This window comes from Eretmochelys imbricata, chromosome 27 (genome assembly GCF_965152235.1).
Source record: "Eretmochelys imbricata isolate rEreImb1 chromosome 27, rEreImb1.hap1, whole genome shotgun sequence".
In the NCBI taxonomy this organism is placed as follows: Eukaryota; Metazoa; Chordata; order Testudines; family Cheloniidae; genus Eretmochelys; species Eretmochelys imbricata.
The window spans coordinates 10434734-10456833 of NC_135598.1; the positions used below are offsets into that span (position 1 = coordinate 10434734).

The 22100-nt window shown below is 39.9% G+C and overlaps 3 protein-coding genes across 4 annotated transcripts; all 3 read left to right on the forward strand.

Moving 5' to 3' along the window:
- The first annotated feature begins 2591 nt into the window (after positions 1-2591).
- On the forward strand, positions 2592-3942 carry HOXB8 (homeobox B8). 2 transcript variants are annotated; one of them, XM_077806344.1, is made up of 2 exons: positions 2592-3012; positions 3635-3942. In XM_077806344.1, the coding sequence occupies exons 1-2, from the start codon at positions 2592-2594 to the stop codon at positions 3940-3942; spliced, it is 729 nt and encodes a 242-aa protein (XP_077662470.1). The 2 variants fall into 2 exon arrangements, with proteins under 2 accessions (XP_077662470.1, XP_077662471.1); XM_077806345.1 differs by having other exon boundaries at positions 3638-3942.
- Positions 3943-6282: 2340 nt separating this feature from the next.
- Positions 6283-9968, forward strand: HOXB7 (homeobox B7). Its single transcript, XM_077806350.1, has 2 exons — positions 6283-6682; positions 9715-9968. The coding sequence occupies exons 1-2, from the start codon at positions 6283-6285 to the stop codon at positions 9966-9968; spliced, it is 654 nt and encodes a 217-aa protein (XP_077662476.1).
- An 8257-nt stretch (positions 9969-18225) lies between these two features.
- Positions 18226-21418, forward strand: HOXB6 (homeobox B6). Its single transcript, XM_077806487.1, has 2 exons — positions 18226-19783; positions 21119-21418. The coding sequence occupies exons 1-2, from the start codon at positions 19372-19374 to the stop codon at positions 21376-21378; spliced, it is 672 nt and encodes a 223-aa protein (XP_077662613.1). The 5' UTR covers positions 18226-19371; the 3' UTR covers positions 21379-21418.
- The last annotated feature ends 682 nt before the right edge of the window (positions 21419-22100 follow it).

Sequence of the window (22100 nt, forward strand, 5' to 3'; positions counted from 1 at the left end):
CAGTATATGAATGATTTAAGGTCAGCCATTGATTTCTGATGCATTGATGAGTTAGTACCACATGATGACCATAAAATTCTACTGCACTTGATAGAAATGCTAACTTCCAAGAACAACTGAATTGTCTCCTTCTCTGTCTCTCTCTATACCAACATCTGAGTTTATAATATGTTTTATTTTATATAAATCTATACAGACACACAAGAACGTAAGTTCCTTTCTGAAAATACTTTTGTCTTTTTATTTGGTTTTTATTTGTTTGTTTGTTGCTGAAAGTAATCATCCTAATTTTTCTAAAAACACACACACACACAAAACCCTGAGATGTTTTGCTGTTTACTCAGGTGAACCATTTCTGTATCTATCTATCTATCTATCTATCTATCTACGATAAAAACATTCTGTACTCAATCTATAGTAAAATTGTCTAGAAAAATAAAATCTTAACTTATCTTTTAGGGGAGAAGAAAATCTTAATTTTGCTTCTGCAAACACTCCAACATCAATAATTACTTCAAAAGGATTTTGGAATAGGATGAAATGATCCCTATGAAAAATAGAGGAAAAGAAATACTAAGGATGGTTTAAAACTTTTATTCTCTGATCCTAACTTTCTTTCTTTCTTTCTTTCTTTCTTTCTTTCTTTCTTTCTTTCTTTCTTTCTTTCTTTCTTTCTTTCTTTCTTTCTTTCTTTCTTTCTTTCGTAAAATGTTTCTGCTGTCCGTCTTTAATGTAGGTTTTTAAGCAAAACAATAGAAAGAGTGACTCTCTAGCAGGAACATTTTTAACTTTTTCTTATTAGCGTTTTGGAAGCAGATGATTGAAAATTGTCCCCCAGTTTGAGGTTGGGCACGAAATAATGTTTTATTCACCTTTTGTGTGTAAGTATAAGGTAGTTGGATGGAACGGAAAGCAATTTATGTGTAGGCAGGGGGAAAGAAAGATACAGAAGTGTCTCTTTACGTCCCATTGAAGGTTGAAAGATTGAAAAATATAGCTGGAAGTATATAGGGGGTGTAAGGAGAGAGGGTGTTAGGGACACTGAGAAGCGTTTAAGTTGGGAGGGTTTTGTGTAGTTATTATCTGAAATATGTTACAGAAATATTTGCTGACTGCCATAAATGAATTTCAAAATCTACCCCCTGTGTGTTTATATTGTGGAAAACTGCAGTGTTGGCATGTTAGGGGTAACTTTGCTCGGCTGTTACCAAATGTCAATAAAATACAAAATCTTGCTACCTCATTCCCCCCCCATCCCACCCCCTCTTCTTCCCAGCTTCCGTAAGCACCATGTTAAAAAAAATTAAAAGTTGAAGTTGGAGGGGAGTGGAGATGGGGGAACCAGCATCAGTTAATGTCCATAAAGGTTCTGGTTTGGATGTGATAAGCGAAACAATTCTTTAGGTTGCCATCATGCCCAGCGACATCTTTAACAAATCCACTCCGGTGGGAGGGAGGGGGAGATGGGATGGGGGGGGGGGGGTAGCAAGGAGCCACAAAAAGTCAATGTTGTATATGAAAAAACTGTCATCATTTTAATTCAATATTGACACCCCAACATCTTGCAATAATGAGAAAGGTTCCAATCGAAACCTCTGTTTTATAGCAGTAGAGGAAGGAACTCATAAAACCCTACCAGCTTTTATGTAGTGCGGTATAAACAACAACAACATCCCTGGCTTTATGGCGTTTTATAGTTGGTTAAACAGTTTACAGCCTTTTGGGGGGGCTATTACAAACGCAATTCCCTTCATGGGATAGTTAAACCTTTATCAATAATAAGGAAATTGATCATTAAAATGTTAAATATGACTACCTCGTTTGTTTTAAAATATGTTTAGGATAAGAAGCTGTATGATTTGATAACTTGTATTAAAATACCAATTACATTTATAGGACCTTTTAAAACTGGTAGCAATTAAATCCTGTTCTTTTACAGTTTTCCAAAGCGACCCTGACATTTAAAAAGGCTAAAACTGCCTCGTTAAAATTTTGAAATTAACGACTGAGCGCGCCTCTCTTTGATTTTCCAGCACTCCCCAAAAATCAATCTTTTGGGTGGTCTAGGTATTTGATTTGTTGTGAGGCGAGAGATATCTCATTAATGTAGGTAGTTAAACATATTTAATCCGTATATTCACCCCACCTCTCTCCCTCTCTCTCTCTCGCTCTCTCTCTCTCCCTCCCTCTCTGGCTTTTCCTTCTTTATTCCCTCACACTCTTCTTTTCACAATCATGCAGTGCAGAGTCCGTGTGGAGTAAGGAGAAGCCAATAGGATGAGGTTTTGGTAATAGATGCAAATGATCATGAAAAGACACTGCAAAATATGAAACAACTCATTTGCGCCGAAGTAAATCACTGAAAACTGTTTATGAACTGGCATCTCTTCTTGGAAATGTAAAGCGAGAACTCTATAAGTGGCGATTTTTTTAGGGGGGGGGGAGCAGGAATTCAATATCATGCAGGCTTAGAGTTTTGATTATATCCTCCTTTTATATTCCTGGAAATCACAAACTGTTGTTGCTTAGCATCTTAGCTCTTTCTGCGCTAATAGATTCCCGTGGTTTTTTTTTAAAAAAAAAAAATTAAAATGAGCTCTTATTTTGTCAATTCACTGTTCTCCAAATACAAAACCGGGGACTCTCTGCGCCCCAACTACTATGACTGTGGCTTTGCTCAGGATCTTGGAGGTAGACCCACAGTTGTGTATGGACCCAGCACGGGTGGTACCTTCCAGCATCCGACCCAAATTCAGGAGTTCTACCACGGAGCATCCTCTCTCTCCAGCTCCCCTTACCAACAGAATCCCTGCGCTGTAGCGTGCCATGGGGACCCAAGCAACTTCTATGGATACGACCCATTGCAAAGACAGAGCCTGTTCAGTGCCCAGGAATCGGACTTGGTGCAGTACACGGATTGCAAGCTAGCTTCCAGCGGCCTGGGGGAAGAGGCGGAGAATTCAGAGCAGAGTCCTTCTCCGACACAGCTTTTCCCTTGGATGCGACCGCAAGGTGAGGCGAAATAGAAAGGGCAGAGAGGAGGCATTTCCTGAGCCCATAAAGTATCCCCTTTCCACAGTGACTTTTTACTGCTTTATGGGGGTAAACTTTTGCACTTGTAAATTGCTTTATAGTTTAATTACCCTGAAGGAGACCTTTTTCTTCTCCTTGTGGAGAGCTGGGCTTTCAATGTGGGGCGCTTCCCCTAAAGTTTATTGCACTTTTATAGCCTGAAAGCGCCTTCATTTGAGGGTGTTTTTGTGTTTTGTTTTGTTCTGGTTTTGGTTTTCGCCCGGGGTCTAGCTATACACTGTGCTTTGACTACAAAGGAGTGGGGAGAGATTTTTTTTTTTTTTTTTTTTGCAAGTGAACCCATTTTTGCTAGCCCCGCTCTGGGAGAGTGGGTTGTGTGATTTTTCCACCCCCACACGCTTTCCTTGAGAGTTATCCCCCCCACACACACCTTTGTAATATTATAGAAGAGTAGGGTCTGTCTCTGTGTTTGTTTCCTGCCTTTGCTTCTGCGTCTCCTCTCTCCTTTCCTCCCCCCCCCCCCTTCGCTTTCTATTCCGGAGCCTGGTTTATGTATCTTTCAACCTCCTTCTCTTCTCCCCCAACCTTTGCCACCCCCCAGCAGCCGCTGGACGCAGACGGGGGAGGCAGACCTACAGCCGTTACCAAACCCTGGAGCTGGAGAAGGAATTTCTCTTTAATCCCTACCTGACCCGCAAACGGAGGATCGAGGTGTCGCACGCCCTGGGACTGACAGAAAGGCAGGTCAAAATCTGGTTCCAGAACAGAAGGATGAAATGGAAAAAGGAAAACAACAAAGACAAGTTTCCCAGCAGCAAATGCGAGCAGGAAGAACTGGAAAAACAGAAAATGGAAAGAGCCCAGGAGGTGGATGAGGAAGGGGACGGACAGAAGGGGGACAAGAAATAAGATTTTTAAGAACTGAGAGGCAAGCACTAAGGGTCTGATGGGATCCTGACTCTTACATTAATGGCAGTTAATGTAAGGGGGGGGGAGGGGAAACAATGCATAGAAAAGAGGGGGAAACCCTTTTATTGCTGTAAAACAATATAGCTGTAAGCACCCACTTTCCCTGATTGTCCTTTGGTACAATGAACAGTATGCAAAAGAGATCCGGAGGTCTTTCTAGCCTTTCGCCAGTTATTAACTAGTGGTAGTGTATCGCAATAGCTTATGTAAAACATGACTGTGAATTTTCTCTCTCTCTCTCGCTCTCTTCTTTGCTGGGGGGTTGGTTAACTCTGCTTTCAATGCTATAGGAGTTTATGTGAAATTATATTGTGCACTTTTGAACCCTCCTCCTTTTTGTTGTGGTTAACTGTATGTACTGGAGGTAGCTATTGAAACAGACATCCCGACAACATGAAACTGCCTATTTATGCTGTAGTTATCTCTCCTACTCTGTCTCTCCCTCTCTTTTATGATTATTATTTCGTCACTTTCCTTGCTTCTGTTCTTGGGGTTTGGTTTGGGGGTTTGTTTGTTTTTTGTTTTTTTGTTGTTTTTTTTTACAATTTTGTGTCTCTTCCAAAAGGCTTTTCTTCTTCTTCTTCTTCTTCTTCTTCTTCTCCTCCTCTCTCCTTTAGTTAGCATGCGCACAGTGGAGCAAGTTGTAAAGTGATCCTTAGGTTTACTGTGAAAAAGAATGTATACTGTATACGTGAATTACTTTATGGGGGAACTAATGATATATTTTGTTGTTCTTTCATCACTTTGTTCTATTGTCTAAACCTGGAAGCGGCGGAAGAAAGTTACAATAAAGTTTACAAGCGAGAATCCCGTGACATCATTCTTTTACTCTGCTTCATTTCCTCCAGGACTACTTTGATAGAAAGGAAATAAAAGTCAATTGTGTCAGAATTGCAGACCTTGCAGTCAAAGGAGTGCTTACCCTGTAGCGAGACTGAAGAGTTTAGGTTGCTATTAAGGCTGGAGGAGGCAGAGGCTGAATTGGCTCGCAGGGTTTTTCTTCTTTGGAAGTGTGTGGGGCGGGGGGATGGATTGTTTTGCTGTTGTTTTTTAACAGTTCATATATGTTGACAGATTAGGTGGCTGTGTGGAAATCCTTCCTCAAGGTAAATATTTCTTTCATTGCTTACTCCCAGTTTCCCCAAGATGAATCCCAATCACTCAGAAATGAATCACTCCCCCCCCATCCCCTAATCTGTTTGCAGAATTGTCAGTTATGCAATTGAGTGGCTGACATGCTAACCCTTCCTGCTTTGCCTGATATCTTCCAGCATGGAACTACTGAAGTGTGTGTGCGTGAGGGTTATTTTCCCTTTCAACAGAACCTTGGAAAGGCGGAACAGCGAAAATCTGAGATGCAGATCAATCATTATCCTCTCATTTCTCAGTAAGGCTTTGATTTAAAAACGAGAAGGGGGAGAGAGAGAGAGAGACAGGTTACTTTTTGGAAGATCTCCCTGCTTCCCCAGCAGAAAGCTAAGCAGCCAGCTGGTAACGCTTTACTTATAGTTGTAATTGGCTGCCCTAGAACCGCTGACAAGCTAAACAAGGGATCTGTATAGTCTTTATTTTTCGCAACAAGGAAAGCAAATGCCAGCTCAATGCGCAGCTCAACGCCCGTGGCACGAGAATGAATTAAATATACGGCCGAATAGCTCTTTTTATTTTTTTTTACAAAAACCCTAAAGTATTAGGTATCAATGAGGCATTTGTCTTTTCAGGGCTACAGATAAGGGGGTGGGGGGAAGGGTGTACAGGCTTCTGAAAAACTACGACAAAGACAGTGGAAATCTTATGGGGCGAAGGAAGGAATTTTAGACAGAATCAATAAAGGAATAAAGAGAGCCCCGTTCATTTATTTCTCCCAGCAAAAAGAGAGAGAGAAAGATGCTGTTTTATAACCAAAGTGTTTCTAGCCTCCCTCCCCCCCCCCCTTCGTCTCAGTTGAAAACTGATTACAGGTTGCTTATCGACTCCAGCACAATTCCGCCCCATTCTCGCATAGATCTTGGAGGGTTTATATCACATCCATTATTTATCATATTTTATAAATCCAGCCATACTCTAGTTCTTTTTTTTTTTTTCCACATTACCAGGAGCCAGTGGGGAAGCTGGCTGCTGATTGGAGCGGGCAAAATCACGTGCCCCGGAGTCACATGGTCAGGGAGGAAAAAGGGGGTCCTTTTTGGTGTAAATCTGGACTCTAATTCCGTAATATATCACGGTACCTCGTAAAACCGACACTAAAACGTCCCGGCCTACAAATCACCCGGCCAAATTATGAGTTCATTGTATTATGCGAATGCTTTATTTTCTAAATATCAAGCCGCAAGTTCAGTTTTCCCATCCGGCGTCTTTCCTGAGCAAACTTCGTGCGCTTTTGCCTCCAATACCCAGCGAACGGGGTATGGATCCGGTTCCAGCGCCTCGTTTGCTACCAGCATGCCTGGGCTCTACGCCAATGGGAGTAGCATGCACCCCCAAACCTCTAGCATGTATTCCACCAGCTACGGCCTGGAAACCAGTTCTTTCAACATGCACTGTTCTCCGTTTGAGCAAAACCTCTCGATGATGTGCCCGGGAGACGCCTCCAAGCAGACTTGCAGCAAAACGGATCAGAGGGACTCAGACTTGCAAAGCGAGAGCAACTTCCGGATCTATCCCTGGATGAGGAGTACAGGTAAGTCAAAAGCCTCCTTAAAGAAAGTCGCCTTTGGGGGGGGGGGGAATGTAAATTATTTTATGGCGTGCGGGAAGAGGGGGGGGAAATGAGGGGAGGGGAGGGGGGGAATTGTCCCCAACTCCTTTTATGACGTTTCGCCGAAAAGGAAACGCTCTTTCGCTCTCTCTCTGCCTTCGAGAGGGAGAGAGAGACACCCCCCACCCCATCCCCATAAAGCCATCCTTTTAGCTTTAAATATTTATTAGAGCGGCTGGTGCTGCGTGTATGCGATGCAAAAGGCAGTTTGTCTTAGCGAGGAAAGGTAGGGCTGCAAAATCATAACCATTAGCTAATTGTCCCCATACTTAGCTCTATTTTTTAAAAATGTTTTGTTTGCTTGTTCCTAAAGAAACTCCGTACAGGCGGCTCGCAGGGTTTTTTTTTTTTTTTTTTTTTAAATAAAATTAATTAATTAATTAATTTTGTTGGCTTGTTTAAGATTGCTAGAGCGCTAATTACCAGACCCTTAGCATAACGTCCCAGACAGCGCAATTAAGCCCTGAATGTGACCATTAGTCTAATAGAAACGGCAACACATAATTCCGGTTTGCAATTCAATCCCTGCTTTCAAAATTATGAAATTGCGGAAGGGGAGCAAATAAATAAATAAATAGATGTGGGTCTCGTGTAAATAACGCAGCGGCTAGAATCACTGATTAATCAGGGTCGGCGTGTTTATGCTTTTTCATGGCCTATTGGAGAAGCTCTGGATAAGGTGCTGATCAGCGGTAATGGACCTGCATTGGACTTATTAGACAACGCGCCTGCACCAGATCCCAAAAGTTGTTAGACCCACATGATGCTGTCAGAGTGATGAACAAACGCTGGCCGTGGAACTGTGGATTCTGTTTCCTCACCACAAGATAAGGGGAGAGGGACATGATCTCATGAAGTGAAGCTGCCTACTTAGCATATGTATTTAAAATACAAATCTGTCTAATGCACCCATCCCGGCTGGCATACGTATATTTCATTCACAAACATGCGTCCTCTCAGCATATTAGTGTCAATTAACATTTAATAAATATCCTTATTCATTACAAGAGATAGTGTTCTGACATACCCTTGGTTTCCCAATAAACTGAATTCATTTCAATAATTAAGAAATGCACTGGTTATAAGGCGTGAAAACGCTGGCCTGTCTCTCTCTCTCTCTCTCTCTCTTTTTGTTGGACGAAATCATTTCTAATTCTTATCTGGTCTTTCTCAGACCACTACCTAGCAAACTGAAATATTAATATCTCGTTTTCACTCTAAACGCAGGTTTTTAAAAAAGGATTGCTGCCCCATTGAAAGCAGTGTGGAACATGTGAGCTCATTTCGGTGCTACTAAAAGCTCTGACTTTCCTATGATTTGCCAGATTGCAACTTGATAGCCTCCTGACTGATGAGTTAACTTTAAGCCAGATAGTCTGAACGTGTCTTGGTAGGAAACTTCAGGGGAGAACAAACTCCTGCCCAATGTATGTGCCAGTTGAAGGAAGCCCAATGCAGGCGCTTGAGCAAGCAAGAGTTTACCCTATACTTATTTGTGGTCAGTATTTTCCATTACCTGCTCCATAATTCATTCACTTTTACAGCTGATATATCAAAGACCAAATATTTCTGGTTGTGAACACTTCATCTCTGCCTTTCGATTTAAGGATTCCCCACTCCTTCTTTCTAAAATGTGCCACAGGATAACAACAAGGCTAGGGAGGATTTTGAAGTCGTGCGAATATGCTGGATTCCTGCGAAGACAAGCCCTCCAAGAGGCATATTTTGTGGTTTGCAGTGCCTAAAACTAAAACACTACCTGCTCCTAGAGATCCCCCCCCACCACCACCTTTGCCCACCGTGTAATTGCGTTTGTGGAATTTCATCCGCGATGGGAAGATAGTATAGCAATTCCCCATTCAGCAACAGTTTATGGCTCTTCCCGCAACAGATTTTACAACCCACATTCCACAGAATTGCACATTTTACTTCCTTGCCCCTTTTACAGCTCGCCTGGCCGTTTTCCTTTTCCTTTCTTTAATAAGTCTTTTCTTCCTTACCCCCCCCAAAAAAAAAGTCCACTGGAATGTTTTGGATGGATGTCGAGGGCTTGTATTGGCCATCCTGGGTATCAACTGAATAGAAACCACAAACATCATGATGCTGCATAATTATTTCCAATTGAATTCCAGCAAATGGCACGAAAATGTGCTCTGGTTTCATTCCAGTCCCCTTTCACAGACAACTAAATAGTTGCGGGTAATGCCGGCTGACTGCCGAGTCTTTGTTTCAGCCTGTTCCCATGTAGATAAAAATATCCTCTTCAAAAACCTCTGGTTATGCAGCCCCATCTTTCTGACAGATTTTTAAAAAAATACCCCACTTTCATCTGGGGAAGTAACATTATCCATGTCAACCACTGCCTGCCCCTTGCCAGTAGACCAGAGCAATGTAATATAGAAAATATTCCATTAAATAATTAAGACCATTGCGCAGCTTACAAACAGGGCTAAATGATGACAGCTTTAACAGAGGACAAATAATTGAAATGGTATATTTAGCAGAGGCTTCTATCTAGCTATGGAAAGTATTTATTAATGTATTTATTCCCTGGTTAATGGGAAATTTCTTAGGTTAAAAAATAAAAACAAGTGCTTTAATATGAAAGTGGTAGCAAACTTGTTGAAGTTCTCTCCCACACAAACACAATCTGAAAATAGGTAACACTTCCCCCCGCTCCCCAGATAAGAAAAATAATTAAATATGCGATGGGTGTGTGTGTGTTCTATTAGAATGTTATATTCTTCCAAAAATACAAGGATCGGATTCTAAGTTGTCAGCGCTCTTTTGAGGAAACAACTGGGGATCTGCCGTTGGTGTATTACATAGCTAGGCTATTATGGACAATATCTGGAATATGTTTAAAGAAAAAAACAACCAAACAAACAAACAAACAAAAAAGGCAACCCAACAGCTACCCAGAGTTCATTTGATTCTAATTTATTGTTTCACAGGGACTGACAGGAAAAGAGGACGTCAGACCTACACCAGGTACCAAACCCTGGAGCTGGAGAAAGAATTCCACTATAACCGCTATTTGACCAGAAGAAGACGCATCGAAATCGCTCATGCTTTGTGCCTGACAGAGAGGCAGATCAAAATCTGGTTCCAGAACAGACGCATGAAGTGGAAAAAAGAAAATAAAACTGCATGCACCAGTTCAAATAGCCAGGAAAAACCAGACGCTGAAGATGATGAAGAAGAATGAAAGGGATGGGTTTGGGTGAAGGGGACTTTAGTCCAGAAAGCTAATCCAGGAAACGTGAAACCTAAACATAAAGGACTATATATATATATATAAAATAAATGAAATCAAAATAAAAACAAGCCTAAGAATGGTGCATTCTGTTTCCTGATACTGAAAAAAAAATACTACCTATGTTAGTCTCTTTTTTTTTTTTGTACAATAGAATGGATAATAATATCTACCTATTAAATGTGGCTTTAGAGTCAGATAGACACATTTTTCTATGTGAGTCTTCATACAGTACAAGTATTTGTAAATCTCCCTGTTTGTATTTCCTTGTGTACTTTTTTGGTATGAAGTAATGTGGCCGTGTTAGCACCTTTAATTAGAAAATGTGATCTGAAAGTATGAAGGGAAATTATACATAGCGTATATAGTACTCTGTACATAATATGAATTATGATGATCGCTTGTTCTGTTGTAACCTCTGTGGTTCTTTTCTGGTTGCGATGCTGTTTTTGTCTGTGTATATTTTTACTGGACCACTTCCTTGTTCAAGTCATTAGAAAAAATGAATTAATATTGTGCTGAGTAAAGCGGTGTATATCAAGGTAGACGATTATTTAATAGCAGCGAGTTTCTTTTTCCTGGTTTGTGATTATTATTCTTCAAAATAATAATAATAAAAACACCCACCAATAGTCTAAAACTGTGTTCAGTTCATTGCACTTTTCTTATGTGTTTGCATTATTAGAATTCAGTTGTTTATTTCTGGATATAAAGAAAATATCCCCTTTAATTTCCCCTGATACGTCATCTTATTCGGACCAGATAATTTTCAGCATAACAGTCGTATTTAACATTTTAATGACATTTCTACAAATGTTAAGACTTTAAAACATTTAGCGAAATAAAACTCATAGTCGGGTATAAAAAAACAATTGCCAAGAATATGGATTTGCAGATTTCACTCTTTTCCCTTCCTCCAAATATCTTCAGAGATTATTCTACTGGGAAAAAAGACGGGAAAGGTAAAAGCAGAGAAGCAAGAAACAATTAAAAAAAACCCCTATTTCTATATTATATATTCATTCCTGTGACTAATCTGACCCTTTCCCTAGGACACAAGATATTTTGCTATGGTTTGGGGTTTGTTGTTCCCCCCTTTCGACTGCTTTATCGTGGATTGTAAGTATTTCATTAGCACGGCATAATGTTTAACATCAAAACACACATAAAATAAATGAAACCAATTAAACTCAGGAAAATCAACAATGCAAAACAACGGTAACTAATTTTAAGCACTTGCGAGCATCTCTCTCTCTCTCTCGCTCTCTCTCCCCCTCTTTTTAACATTTCCAGTGTACGCAATAAACGAACGTATTCTTCAAGTAGGAGATGTACGCAGTTCTAGAAATGTGTGTGTAATAGGAATACGAATATAGCAGACCGCGTGGAATTAGGTGTAGCTGCTAAATGGCTTCTTTCTTTCTTTCTTTCTTTCTCACGGAAGCTGAAAACATTTAATAAAATATCTTTCTTTCATTTTACTCCCAATACACAACACTTGATTTCCACTTATTAATACAGTGGGATGCCGAAATAAGAATATTAAAGCTTTTAGATAAAATAATGTAACACATTACTAAAAAAAAAATCACGGTGTTAGGCCACTTACTATATGGATCATATATTATGGCGTTTACACAGAAATCCCACTTGATCAGAGAATAAAAGGTGAAAACTAAATGTTCCCTTATCAAATCCCCCCATTGTCATGTGTTTTCATACACACTCTTTCCAGAGCGAAAACTGGGTTCCAGAAAATTCCTATTGCTCGTGAAAGGTGTCTTGCTGTATTGGGCCAGATCTATTGTCCCTGGGACATGTACCTCTACAGCGATGGGCATCTCTGAATTAAGGATTTTTTTTTTAAATCTTTATTATGCTCAATCTATTGAAGCACATCTTATCAGCGTAGTAGCAAATCTTACAGCCCGCCCGTGATTTCCACACACGAAAATTACCTAGTGTCAGGATTTCCAATTAACGTTCTGAGTGCGTGGTGTGTTGGATCCTAAATACGTAGTGACACATAAATACATAGGGTTAGATTACGTTCTAGATACAGACAGCATTTCTCTTTCAATATATTTGCCTTGCTCTATTTCCAAATTCTCCGACGCCCGCAATGGTTCATTTTCTGTTTTAGCAGAAGGATTCACAATTACACAGTTAAATAAGGTTAAAATAAAACCCGCTGCTTGAACATCGCCTGTCCTTTAAAAATCTTTTTTTAGCCTTCTGTGTAAGGTCTGATTCTGGCACCTCCATTAAATCCCCCACCAGGGAAAAAAAGAAAAAAAAAAGATCTTTGCATATTCTTATATTTTTGTTTAAAAAATAAAAGATGGCGTCTAAGAAAAAGACTGCCGGTAAAGCAGTCATGAAGAAATGCAATAAATTCCTTGTTGTTTTATGAAAATTTACAACTTTGTGATAGAACTTTATGAGTGGCTGGGTTCTGGGATTGGCCAGAGCCGGTCATGTGGACTGCTAACCGTGAACATGAACTTTTTATGATTTCCCATGTGGTTATATTGCACCATTCTTTTGGCCGCTGTACCTTGGGTCGGATCAGTGTCCTCTATAGGGCTCTTGCTTCTTTACATTGTTTTACTTTCGTGTATAAACTCGAAAGGGCTAAAAGGGGGAGGAGGTGGTGGAGGGGGGTAAACACAAGACACACGCACTCTCACCCCCCAAAAGAGAGCGAGAGAGACTTAAAAGGTTTTTTTATTTTAATTCCTGTGTTAATTTGCCTGCTGATTTTGGAGTCTCAGTAGTAATGGAGGGGAAGTGGAGATTCTGTACCGAGTGGAGGCTGATATTTTTCAAGGAGGGAAGTTACTCCATTTTCTGTGCAAATGACAGCAATGCAAGAAGCTATCACAAGTCAGAGAGACAATCGACGGCTATCAGGTTGGGACAATATTTGTCAGCTAAAAGATAAACAAACGCTACTTGCTTAAAAAAAAAAACTTATACCACAGAAATGGACGTCAAAAGGTAAGGGAATAATATATGTTTCTCTTCATTTGATTTTTTTTTTTTTTTTGCTTTGAGAAAATGCAATTATAAAACTCCCTCTCTCCTCCCCCACCCCAAGAAAGAAAGAAAGAAAGATTAACAGAGACAGTAAGACAGCAATATCACCTGGATATACTGTCTTAGATATCTGACTTGGAAACAAGGCTGCTGTGGTCTTCGGTGACGGGGTCTTTTAGATATTGCCTTAAAAAAAAAAAACTAGCCAAACCCTACTTGGTTTGTTGCCTGGGATATGTTTTATTTTTTACCCCTCCCGAGCAGAATTATCTTGCCATTTTGCCTGTCTTCAGGCGAGCCCAGTAATTTGGCGAAGTTTGCATTGAAGCCAGTTGGGTTTTGTTTTGCTCTCCGGGGTCATTATTACGTGGGTGGTTTCTTCAAAGAGGGCAGTCCACCACAGTCCTGTAGAATAAGGTTCTGGAAACTAGAAAACATAATAAGAATAAGAGCAACTACAGGGCTGCAACGTTATGATTACGTTTATTTTTAAAGTGAAAGTTCCAAATGAACGAGGATGCTGGGAGGGAATGAGGATGGGTGGGTTTTATTGCGTTCTGCAATGCTCCTGCAAATGTAACTCGTCTGTGGAGCTGTAAATCCCTAAATATCGTTTATTGTTTATTTCTGTCTTCCTTTTCCTCCGCTTGCTACCGTGCGGTGTGAAAACATCCTTGTATTTGAATAGCTTCTCCTCTGAACGAAATGGTTGCTTTGGTTTTAAGAAAATACTTCTTCGGTGAGGCACGTCATTTTGAATGTTCCTTTTCATTATTGCAGGACTTAAAAAAAAAGACACATGGCTCCTGTTTTCTGATGCTTTTCAAATAACACAGTATCCGAGGTTTATGCATGGCAAGGGATATTGATTAAGGAAGGCACCAATGAGTTAACCATTAAAAATAGATGACAAGGCGACTTATATCACCCGGCTTGACTATTCCTGCATATTGTAGGGGCAAGAGTAAATGATAGCAACGGTGGAAATAGCAAACAAAAATTAATTTTCAAAAGATATTTTTGAAGGAGCTGTTACGTGTTGATACATAACAGGGGAAAATAAAAGCCAGCTGAAGGGCTTTTCCTTTTAAGTCCATAAATGTTATAGAATCCGTGGTTACTGCTGTTCTTTAAAAATAAAAGGGGGAAAAATGATTATTTCATTTCATTTAAATAACATAATTCCAGAATCTATGTCTGCTGATGTTTTTAAATGCTGTGTGAGAAACCACTTGTAGAACCCAAGAGATAAATGTCACTCCAAGTAAGTCTTTTTAATCACTTTACCCCGGGCACCCTCTAATGTCTGATTGTCTATGAAATCTAAATGTTTTCGCTAGACCATAGATAAGTTGCTAATTAAGGAATTCCTGTAGTTTAAACATCACCTAGCTGTTTATTTTTAAAAACGGAAGGTCTATTTCTCTTTATGTCTTTTCTGTTATAAATTGCTTTCCAGCCCATTTTATGCGGTCTGCTGCCATCTACCGTCCAATGCAAGAAAACTTCGGTTTGCTTAAATATTTCTCGGTGATTAATATCCCTTGAAACTGGTTAACAAATTCCATTTTCTACATTTTTGTTCGAGTAGTGGATTATAAATGCATTGCACGTTTGTATATCTCCTGGAAATGGAACAAATGTGACCTCCCATTTGGTACAGGAACCTCAGACCAGATCCATTTTTATTCTGAGGCCTGCTACATTGCCGAGGATTTCAAGTTATATAAGTTCATTATCTATACGTTATCTATTATGTAGTACAAAACCAAAAGAGGAAAGAAAGCTGGTTATTTCTTGACAGCACACACAGCAAGTGAGCTTGTGAAATGAGAGCCATAATTAGATGAGGAGACAAGAAGGCAGGAGATTTGAGTTAATTATAAAGTCAATGAACTATTTATTTGTTTGTTCGCTTATTGTTTCGAATGATCATTTTGGAGTGGTCTGTAAAAGGTAGGTCTAGTGGTGTGCACTACACTGAGGTGATGGTTGGGGCAGGGAGCAGAGGGTGAGAGGCTAAGAGGAATCCCTTTTAAGATACAGTAGGCTTTGAAAGGACAATGCAAGCCTGTTATTTTAAAAGCTCTCTCTCTCTTTCTCCCTCGTTTTCTCCTACTACCACACAGTTTCCTGGCAACTGTTTATGTCTAGACTAGGGACATTCCCCTATATGAAAGTGAGATGCCCAGAGACTATGTTAAAATAAATAAAAAGTTTCTCCTTTTGACTAATAACAGCCATGATTAACTTGTTCCATTCTGTAACTGCTCACACTCTGTAGCATTCTCCAAGCAACCTACATGCTTCATGCTTTGATTTCTCTTCCACCCGTTTCTGTTCCCCTATTTTTAGTTTCCCTAGCAAGATTTCTTTCCCCTTAACCCTCCCAGGGTTTCCTTTAGCGGAAATAAGGTAATATGGATACATTTTTTACTACCCCAAGGTCCTTCCCGCAACCCCTCCTCTCACTTTTTTTTTTTTTTTGTTAATTATTAGCTGCACTGTTTAATGGAACAATGGTAGATTATTATTGCTTCTTTTCAAAGATCCCATTAACGAGGTTATTATGCACTGCACGGGAAGTCAGGTAAATTAAACTTAAATTGCTGGAAATTAAGTTTCAAATGGTTATGTGCGGATGGAGAGAGAATTATTTTTTAAACACCTTCAGGGGTCATTGTTTTAAATATGCCAACAATGTAGAAAAAAAATCCTTATGCCGTTTTTCTAATAGGAATTTGAGTGAGGTTGTATATTACAAGAGCAATCTCCTCCTCTGTTAATAGCTTTATATGTCTAAATACAGTAACAAGGCTTTTCAAGTGTTGTCTTAGTGTTAGCTTGACTTTATGGCTGCAATAAGTCCCCTGATTGGGAAGGTCCTGCTGTGTTGTCACTTCAGAAGGCTTGAGAATCCCAACTCGACAGGGAAAAAAAGCGACCCGTTTTTTACTGGGACCAGCTTCTCTTAACTTTCCACAAAGTTCTTAACTAGCTTAGCTTTTATACAAGCAATTCTCTGTTCTGTTTGCATTTCAAAATATTTGTGCGCTGTTTGAATCCCCTCATTTATCTGCCTCTCTCTCTGCTTTGTGGAGTTGGCATTTGCTAGCAGAAGAGCAAAAATGGAGAAAAAAGCCCAGCCAGCACTCTCTGAGCCAGAGAGCTGCGAATGTACATGCTGTAAATAAATCCCTTTAATCTTTATTTATACCCTGCCAGTCGAGTTATGTCAATCAGTAGGGAAAGATGGATTCTCAGTGCTAAATGAAACATTTTATTCCTCCTTATGTTGTCTCTTGCAACTACACCGACTAGTGGTTTCTTTTCTTTTTAATAAAACCAAAGACTTCTTAAGTAAACGAGGCCCAGTTCTGAATGAAAATATGCAAAGAAAATACAGTGGAAGACACAGTGACCACACTGCAAGCTGTATCAGCAACCGATATGTTAAGGTCTCTATGTTCCACTCCCCATGCCTGGTTGCCTTTAGAAACATCCTTAGGCAAAATATTTTCCATAAGAAACCTCGCATAGATTTATCTTAAAAGTTTAGCAAGCAACTCAGGGTATAGCCCAAGCATCTTTCTAAACAAAATTAAGATACCTTTTGAAAAAAGCTATTCAGATGATATTAGAGACCAACTTGACACTAAACACACAATTCTAGCTAGTGATCGAATGCATTCTGAATACTCTGCCGCATGTTACAGATGGTAAACTTGCCATCTTGCAGGTCTGAGTATATGGATGATGGACACTTTAAGATCTATATATTTTTTTCCAAAATGGAACAAAAGCTTAATTCAGGTTTTATACCAAGTTTTCTTCTTTTATATTTCTACCACTAAAAGTCCATAAATATTAAGTGAAGCGCTATCTTCCTTTAGCAGGGCGCGGCATATTATTCCAGCCTAAATAACACCTCTAAATAATCAACAATAAGCAATTAGCGCGAGGCGAGTTTCAATTAGTGAATTTTATTTTTTTTCTTTCACAATAAAAATAAAAATTACTACAGACAAAAGGTAGGACAAGATAGCCTTAGCCACAAGCATGCTAAATTGAGCTGTGTTTCATAGAAACGCTACATCACCATGTGTGGGGGAAACAGTCTTTAAACATGCTTAGGGAAGAACATTTTCACAACTATCATAATTAAAAAGAAGTAAAGAAAACGTTTTCAGCGATTTTACTCACTCATTTAATTATCAGGAATTCATACTTCATAGCCCAGATTCCGCATGCTGTGCAAATCATCCCAGATGTTCCTGATTTTACTCTTACATAAATTTTGCGTAACTTTCTAATCAAATGCCTGAGCGTTTGCCTCCTGCAAAGCAACTAACTTCATTGTGTTCAGTGGAGGTTTTTTTTTTCTCCCCAATAGACAGTCAAGTTTCTCTTTTAATCTCATGTTCCCATGCCAATAAAACAGATCTGCGTAGGTTTGGGTCCACTCCATACACAAAGGAAAACTCTGTAAGAACAAATATAATAGATATCAGTCAGAAAGGAGGGGAGAAAAACTACTTCCTTTACATGTTATTTCCTTGAATTATAAAGATTACGCTGAGTCGAGTGCCCATTGCAGTGATGGCATGAAGTAGGCTTAGCTTTACAGCTGTAAACATGTTTAAAATAAATTAGCTCCTAATAAGATAACAGTTTCCTAAATACTTAACCCCCATCAGGGAGAATAGGCATTGGAAGTTCTGCAGTGATCATGTAATTATGTGTAATTCTAGACCAGGAGCATACACAAACGTGTATTCATACATACAGGTGTGTACCTTGTGTGGTGTATAAAATTCACTGCATATGATAGACAGGTAGATACATAGTGGGGTGTGTATGGGGATAGATAGATAGATAGATTAGATAGAAGTTTAGAAATGCACCTTAAACCAATCAATTTTCAATTTTATTGTTGAGGAAGTTTCTGAAGGATATGACAATTTCCCACAGCTAAAATGCATAGCAAAATATTTAAATCCAACCAGATCTTCCGCGTACAGAAATCTGAAGAGGAGGTGACTAGCCATTGAGAAACACACCTACAGCTAATGAATAAAAGCAGAAACATGAGCCACCAGCCCAGACCAAACTCATTTCATTTGGTCTTTCGCCCCAGTTTGAGAAAAAAAACCCGGAATTTCGAGGTTATTCCTAAAGAGGTTTAAACTTTTTTTTTAAAAAAAATAGGGACCTCGTAGTGGGGCCAGACACAAATGGAAAGGGTGATAAAATATGAAAGCAGGATCATCGCTCACCTTATAGGCAATAGACACGCCAAACAACAGCCTTTAAAAAAAAAAATCTTGATCAGTGACAATCAATAAAGACACTTCTTGACCGTAACCGAATGCTGCCTTTAACTGCAAAGGGTCGCACAAAGATTTGGTATTAACAATAAAACGCAAGAGGGCACAATTCGGTACATATATCTATATCTCTGTAAGTATTTAGTCCGGAATAAAGGTAATACTTCAATTCCCATCAATCTCATAGATTTGTAGCTCTTTCACAAAATAAATACGAAGCATAGAATTTGATGAGGCAGGCGAACGATACTTTAAAAGGAAGCCTCTTCTCTGTCAATCTATGATAATTAGATAACCATGAGAAATAAGTTACCAACATTGACTTCTCTTCTCTCCCCCCACCCCCGCCACCACAAACACACTTCCCATCCTAAACCCAGGCTAATTAAACAAATGAGACCTATTTACCCCACCCTCAATAATACCCCTCCCCCCCAAAAAACACCTAAAAGTTTTTTTTATGTCAAAAAAAATATCCTAGCAATATTACCCGAATGGTCTGCAATCAATAACAGGCACCAGGGGTTAAACTTTTCAGAATAAAGGGATTTAACTTTTTTCTCTGTGTGTATATATCTTTATATCCATATCTATCGCTCTGTCTGTGTGTGTGTGTGTGTTTGGTCTATTTTTTAATTATTGTTTTAAAGACTCCAAACGTTTGGGGATTTATCTTTCTCAGATAGTACGTATTTGGTTAAGGGGGTGAGTTTTGTTGTTTAAAAGCGAGGAAAAAGAGGGGCTGGGTGGTTTGTTCTGGGGGTCCCCAGTGCAATGCAAGCCCCTCATGGGTGCTATTTTGTAATCTCAGACTCTTGCTATTGGTCAGTCCATGATCAGATGGTTCTATTTCCTTGTGTCCCTCGCTGGCACCCAGCCATCCCCCTTCAGCTAAAACCCAATCTCCGATATACTACTAATAGCTAAACCATTTGGACTATAAAACACAACAAATCATAAAGCCAGGAAAGGACGGCTGCCTCCTCCCAATGAGTTCTTATTTTGTCAACTCTACCTTCCCGGTGAGCCTGGCTGCTGGGCAGGAGCCCTTCCTGGGACAAATCCCGTTATATGCCTCAGGATATGCGGATCCTTTAAGACACTACCCCGCTACCTATGGAGCCACTAGCGTCCAAGATAAGGGTTATCCCTCCTCTTCTTATTACCAGCAAGCTAACGGAGCTTACAGCCGGACCACAGCCTGTGACTATGGGTCAGCTGGTTTTTACAGAGAGAAGGACCCTGTCTGTGCCACCTCAAACCTAGATGACCAGGTTCAGTTTGCCCCAGATCAGCGGAAGACAGACTGCGCACAGAACAAAACTGTTTTCGGGGAAAGCGACGACCAGAAGTGCTCCACTCCCGTCTACCCCTGGATGCAGCGGATGAACTCTTGCAATAGTGAGTTACTCTTTTTTTTAAAATCTCTCTTTATTTATTTATTTCCCCCACACACACACCCCCACCCCCCTTCCCCCTTTTCTTCTTTGCAAAAGAAACAGGAAAAGCTTAGTTGAGATCCAGCTTCCAGCCGGACGAGTCAGGCAAAGTACGAGACTCAAAGTTGTTTCTGACACAACCCCAAACTTTATGGCAGTCTTTTTCCTCTATCCCAGTTCTTTAGCCGGATCCTTTAAGAAGAAGAGAGAAAAAAAAAACAACAAGTTTGTGCCATACTTAGAGAGGCACGTATCTTCTTTCTTTTTGCACGCTCTAATTCGTATGTCACTCAGTTACAATGATTTATCTATCTCTGTGTCTTCTACACATACAGAGAGATATCTATTCACAAAAAAAGGACAGGATGACTTCACACACCCCCACCCCCACACACCCACCCTTTCTGGAGTTAAATAATGTAAAAGTCTTTAAATATTTGAAAGGCGAGAACTACATTTTTAATGAAACTCACCCATAATGAAAAGTCTGCCTGGAGAGATTTTTTCTCTCTGTGATGTATAGCTGGTTTAAGTGCTATCTCTTCAATCCGAAAGAAAGAAAGAAAGAAAGAAAGAAAGAAAGAAAGAAAGAAAGAAAGAAAGAAAGAAAGAAAGAAAGAAAGAAAGAAAGAAAGAAGTCATAGTGCTTCCATGTTTACATTCATTATTTGTTGCCTTTTAAGTTCCAAATTGATGTCCATTAGTGCAGGGACATGAAGTGTTGTATCCCCTTTAATGCACAGAGTTTGTCTAGATCGATACACTTCATTATTGCTTAAATGCCCAGATCTATTACTGCTGCCGGTAGGGAGGAAAAATTGAAAGGTGTGGGGAGGAGGGGGGGGGCACCTTGAGATTTTACATAATGGAATAAGACAGATCTAGCAATCTCTTCAAAGCACGGTCCTGGACTATCTGGCAAGTTCTGCATTAACCCTCCTGCCCAGGTGCCCGTGGAACTTTTTTGCCTTTGAGCTAAGCAGCAGGAAGAAGCAGCAGGCATTGCAGAAACCGAAGACAAATTAGCAACTCTTTCCAAGGCGAACTAGCAAGTCAGGAGGTTTGCTAGAGGGCTGGCTTTGCCAAAGAAAGGAGTCTTGGGCACTTTGGCTAGATGATATTTGGTTGGTAAAAGTATTTAGCGGGGAAGGCAAAGGAAGCAAAAGACCACACCACCCCTAAACACACACCCTTGATTAGAGTGCTAAGTGGCCGGCTCCCTGGCATTATTACGCACCTCTTAACTAGAATAAACCTTTGGGTATTTTCTCCCCCCCCTCCTTTCCTTGCCTAACAGGTTCATCTTTCGGGCCAAGTGGCAGGAGAGGCCGTCAAACCTACACCCGCTACCAAACCCTGGAACTGGAGAAGGAGTTCCACTTTAACCGCTACTTGACCAGGCGCCGCCGGATCGAAATCGCACACGCACTTTGCCTGACAGAGCGCCAGATCAAAATCTGGTTCCAGAACCGGAGGATGAAATGGAAAAAGGAAAATAAACTGCTCAACTCCACGCAGCTGAGCGCGGAGGAGGAGGAGGAGAAAGCAACGGAGTGAAAGTATTATTTAAGAGAAAGAGAGAATATCCCAACAGTTGGAGGAGATAGAGGGTGGAGGGGGGGAAAGGGTTGGAGTGGAAGAGAAAATGCACCCCAAGTGGTGCACGCTTTGTAAAATAACCGAGACGGTTTGAAGGTGGCGAGCCACCACCATAAATTTGCACCGTTGGACTCGTGTTCCGTTAATCTGTCGTGTCAAAAAAAAACAAAAAAAAACAAAAACAAAACAAAAAAACAAAAAACCAGGCTTCTAGTTGAGTTTTTTTTCCCCTTTCTATTCCTCCAAATATAATATAAAATAAAATAATAATAATAATTTGGAACTCTTACCTGTGTTTCTACCCTTGGTGTCACTGTTAGTAACCCGCTAACTCTTGTATTTAATGGAGGTGCTGCAATATATGTCATTTTTGGTGTTAATTGTCTTAATTTTGTAAAATGTTTCATGCACGATTGACTTATAGATTCCCCCTTCCCCGGTTGCTTTTCTTTTGGTAAATTAATCAGACCCTGGGCTCTTTGTAATTAGTTTCATTTTTTAAAGAGAAAACCTACTGAAGGAACAAGTGCTACCTAAAAGGATGCAAAAGCAACAACAAGAAAAAATATATTTTATTAATTTTTGTACGTGTTGTGATTGTACTTTGTCTTAGGTATGGCCATGGAATACTCTAATAAAAGCAAAGTATTCGGACTCATCCACACCCCTTTGGTATTATT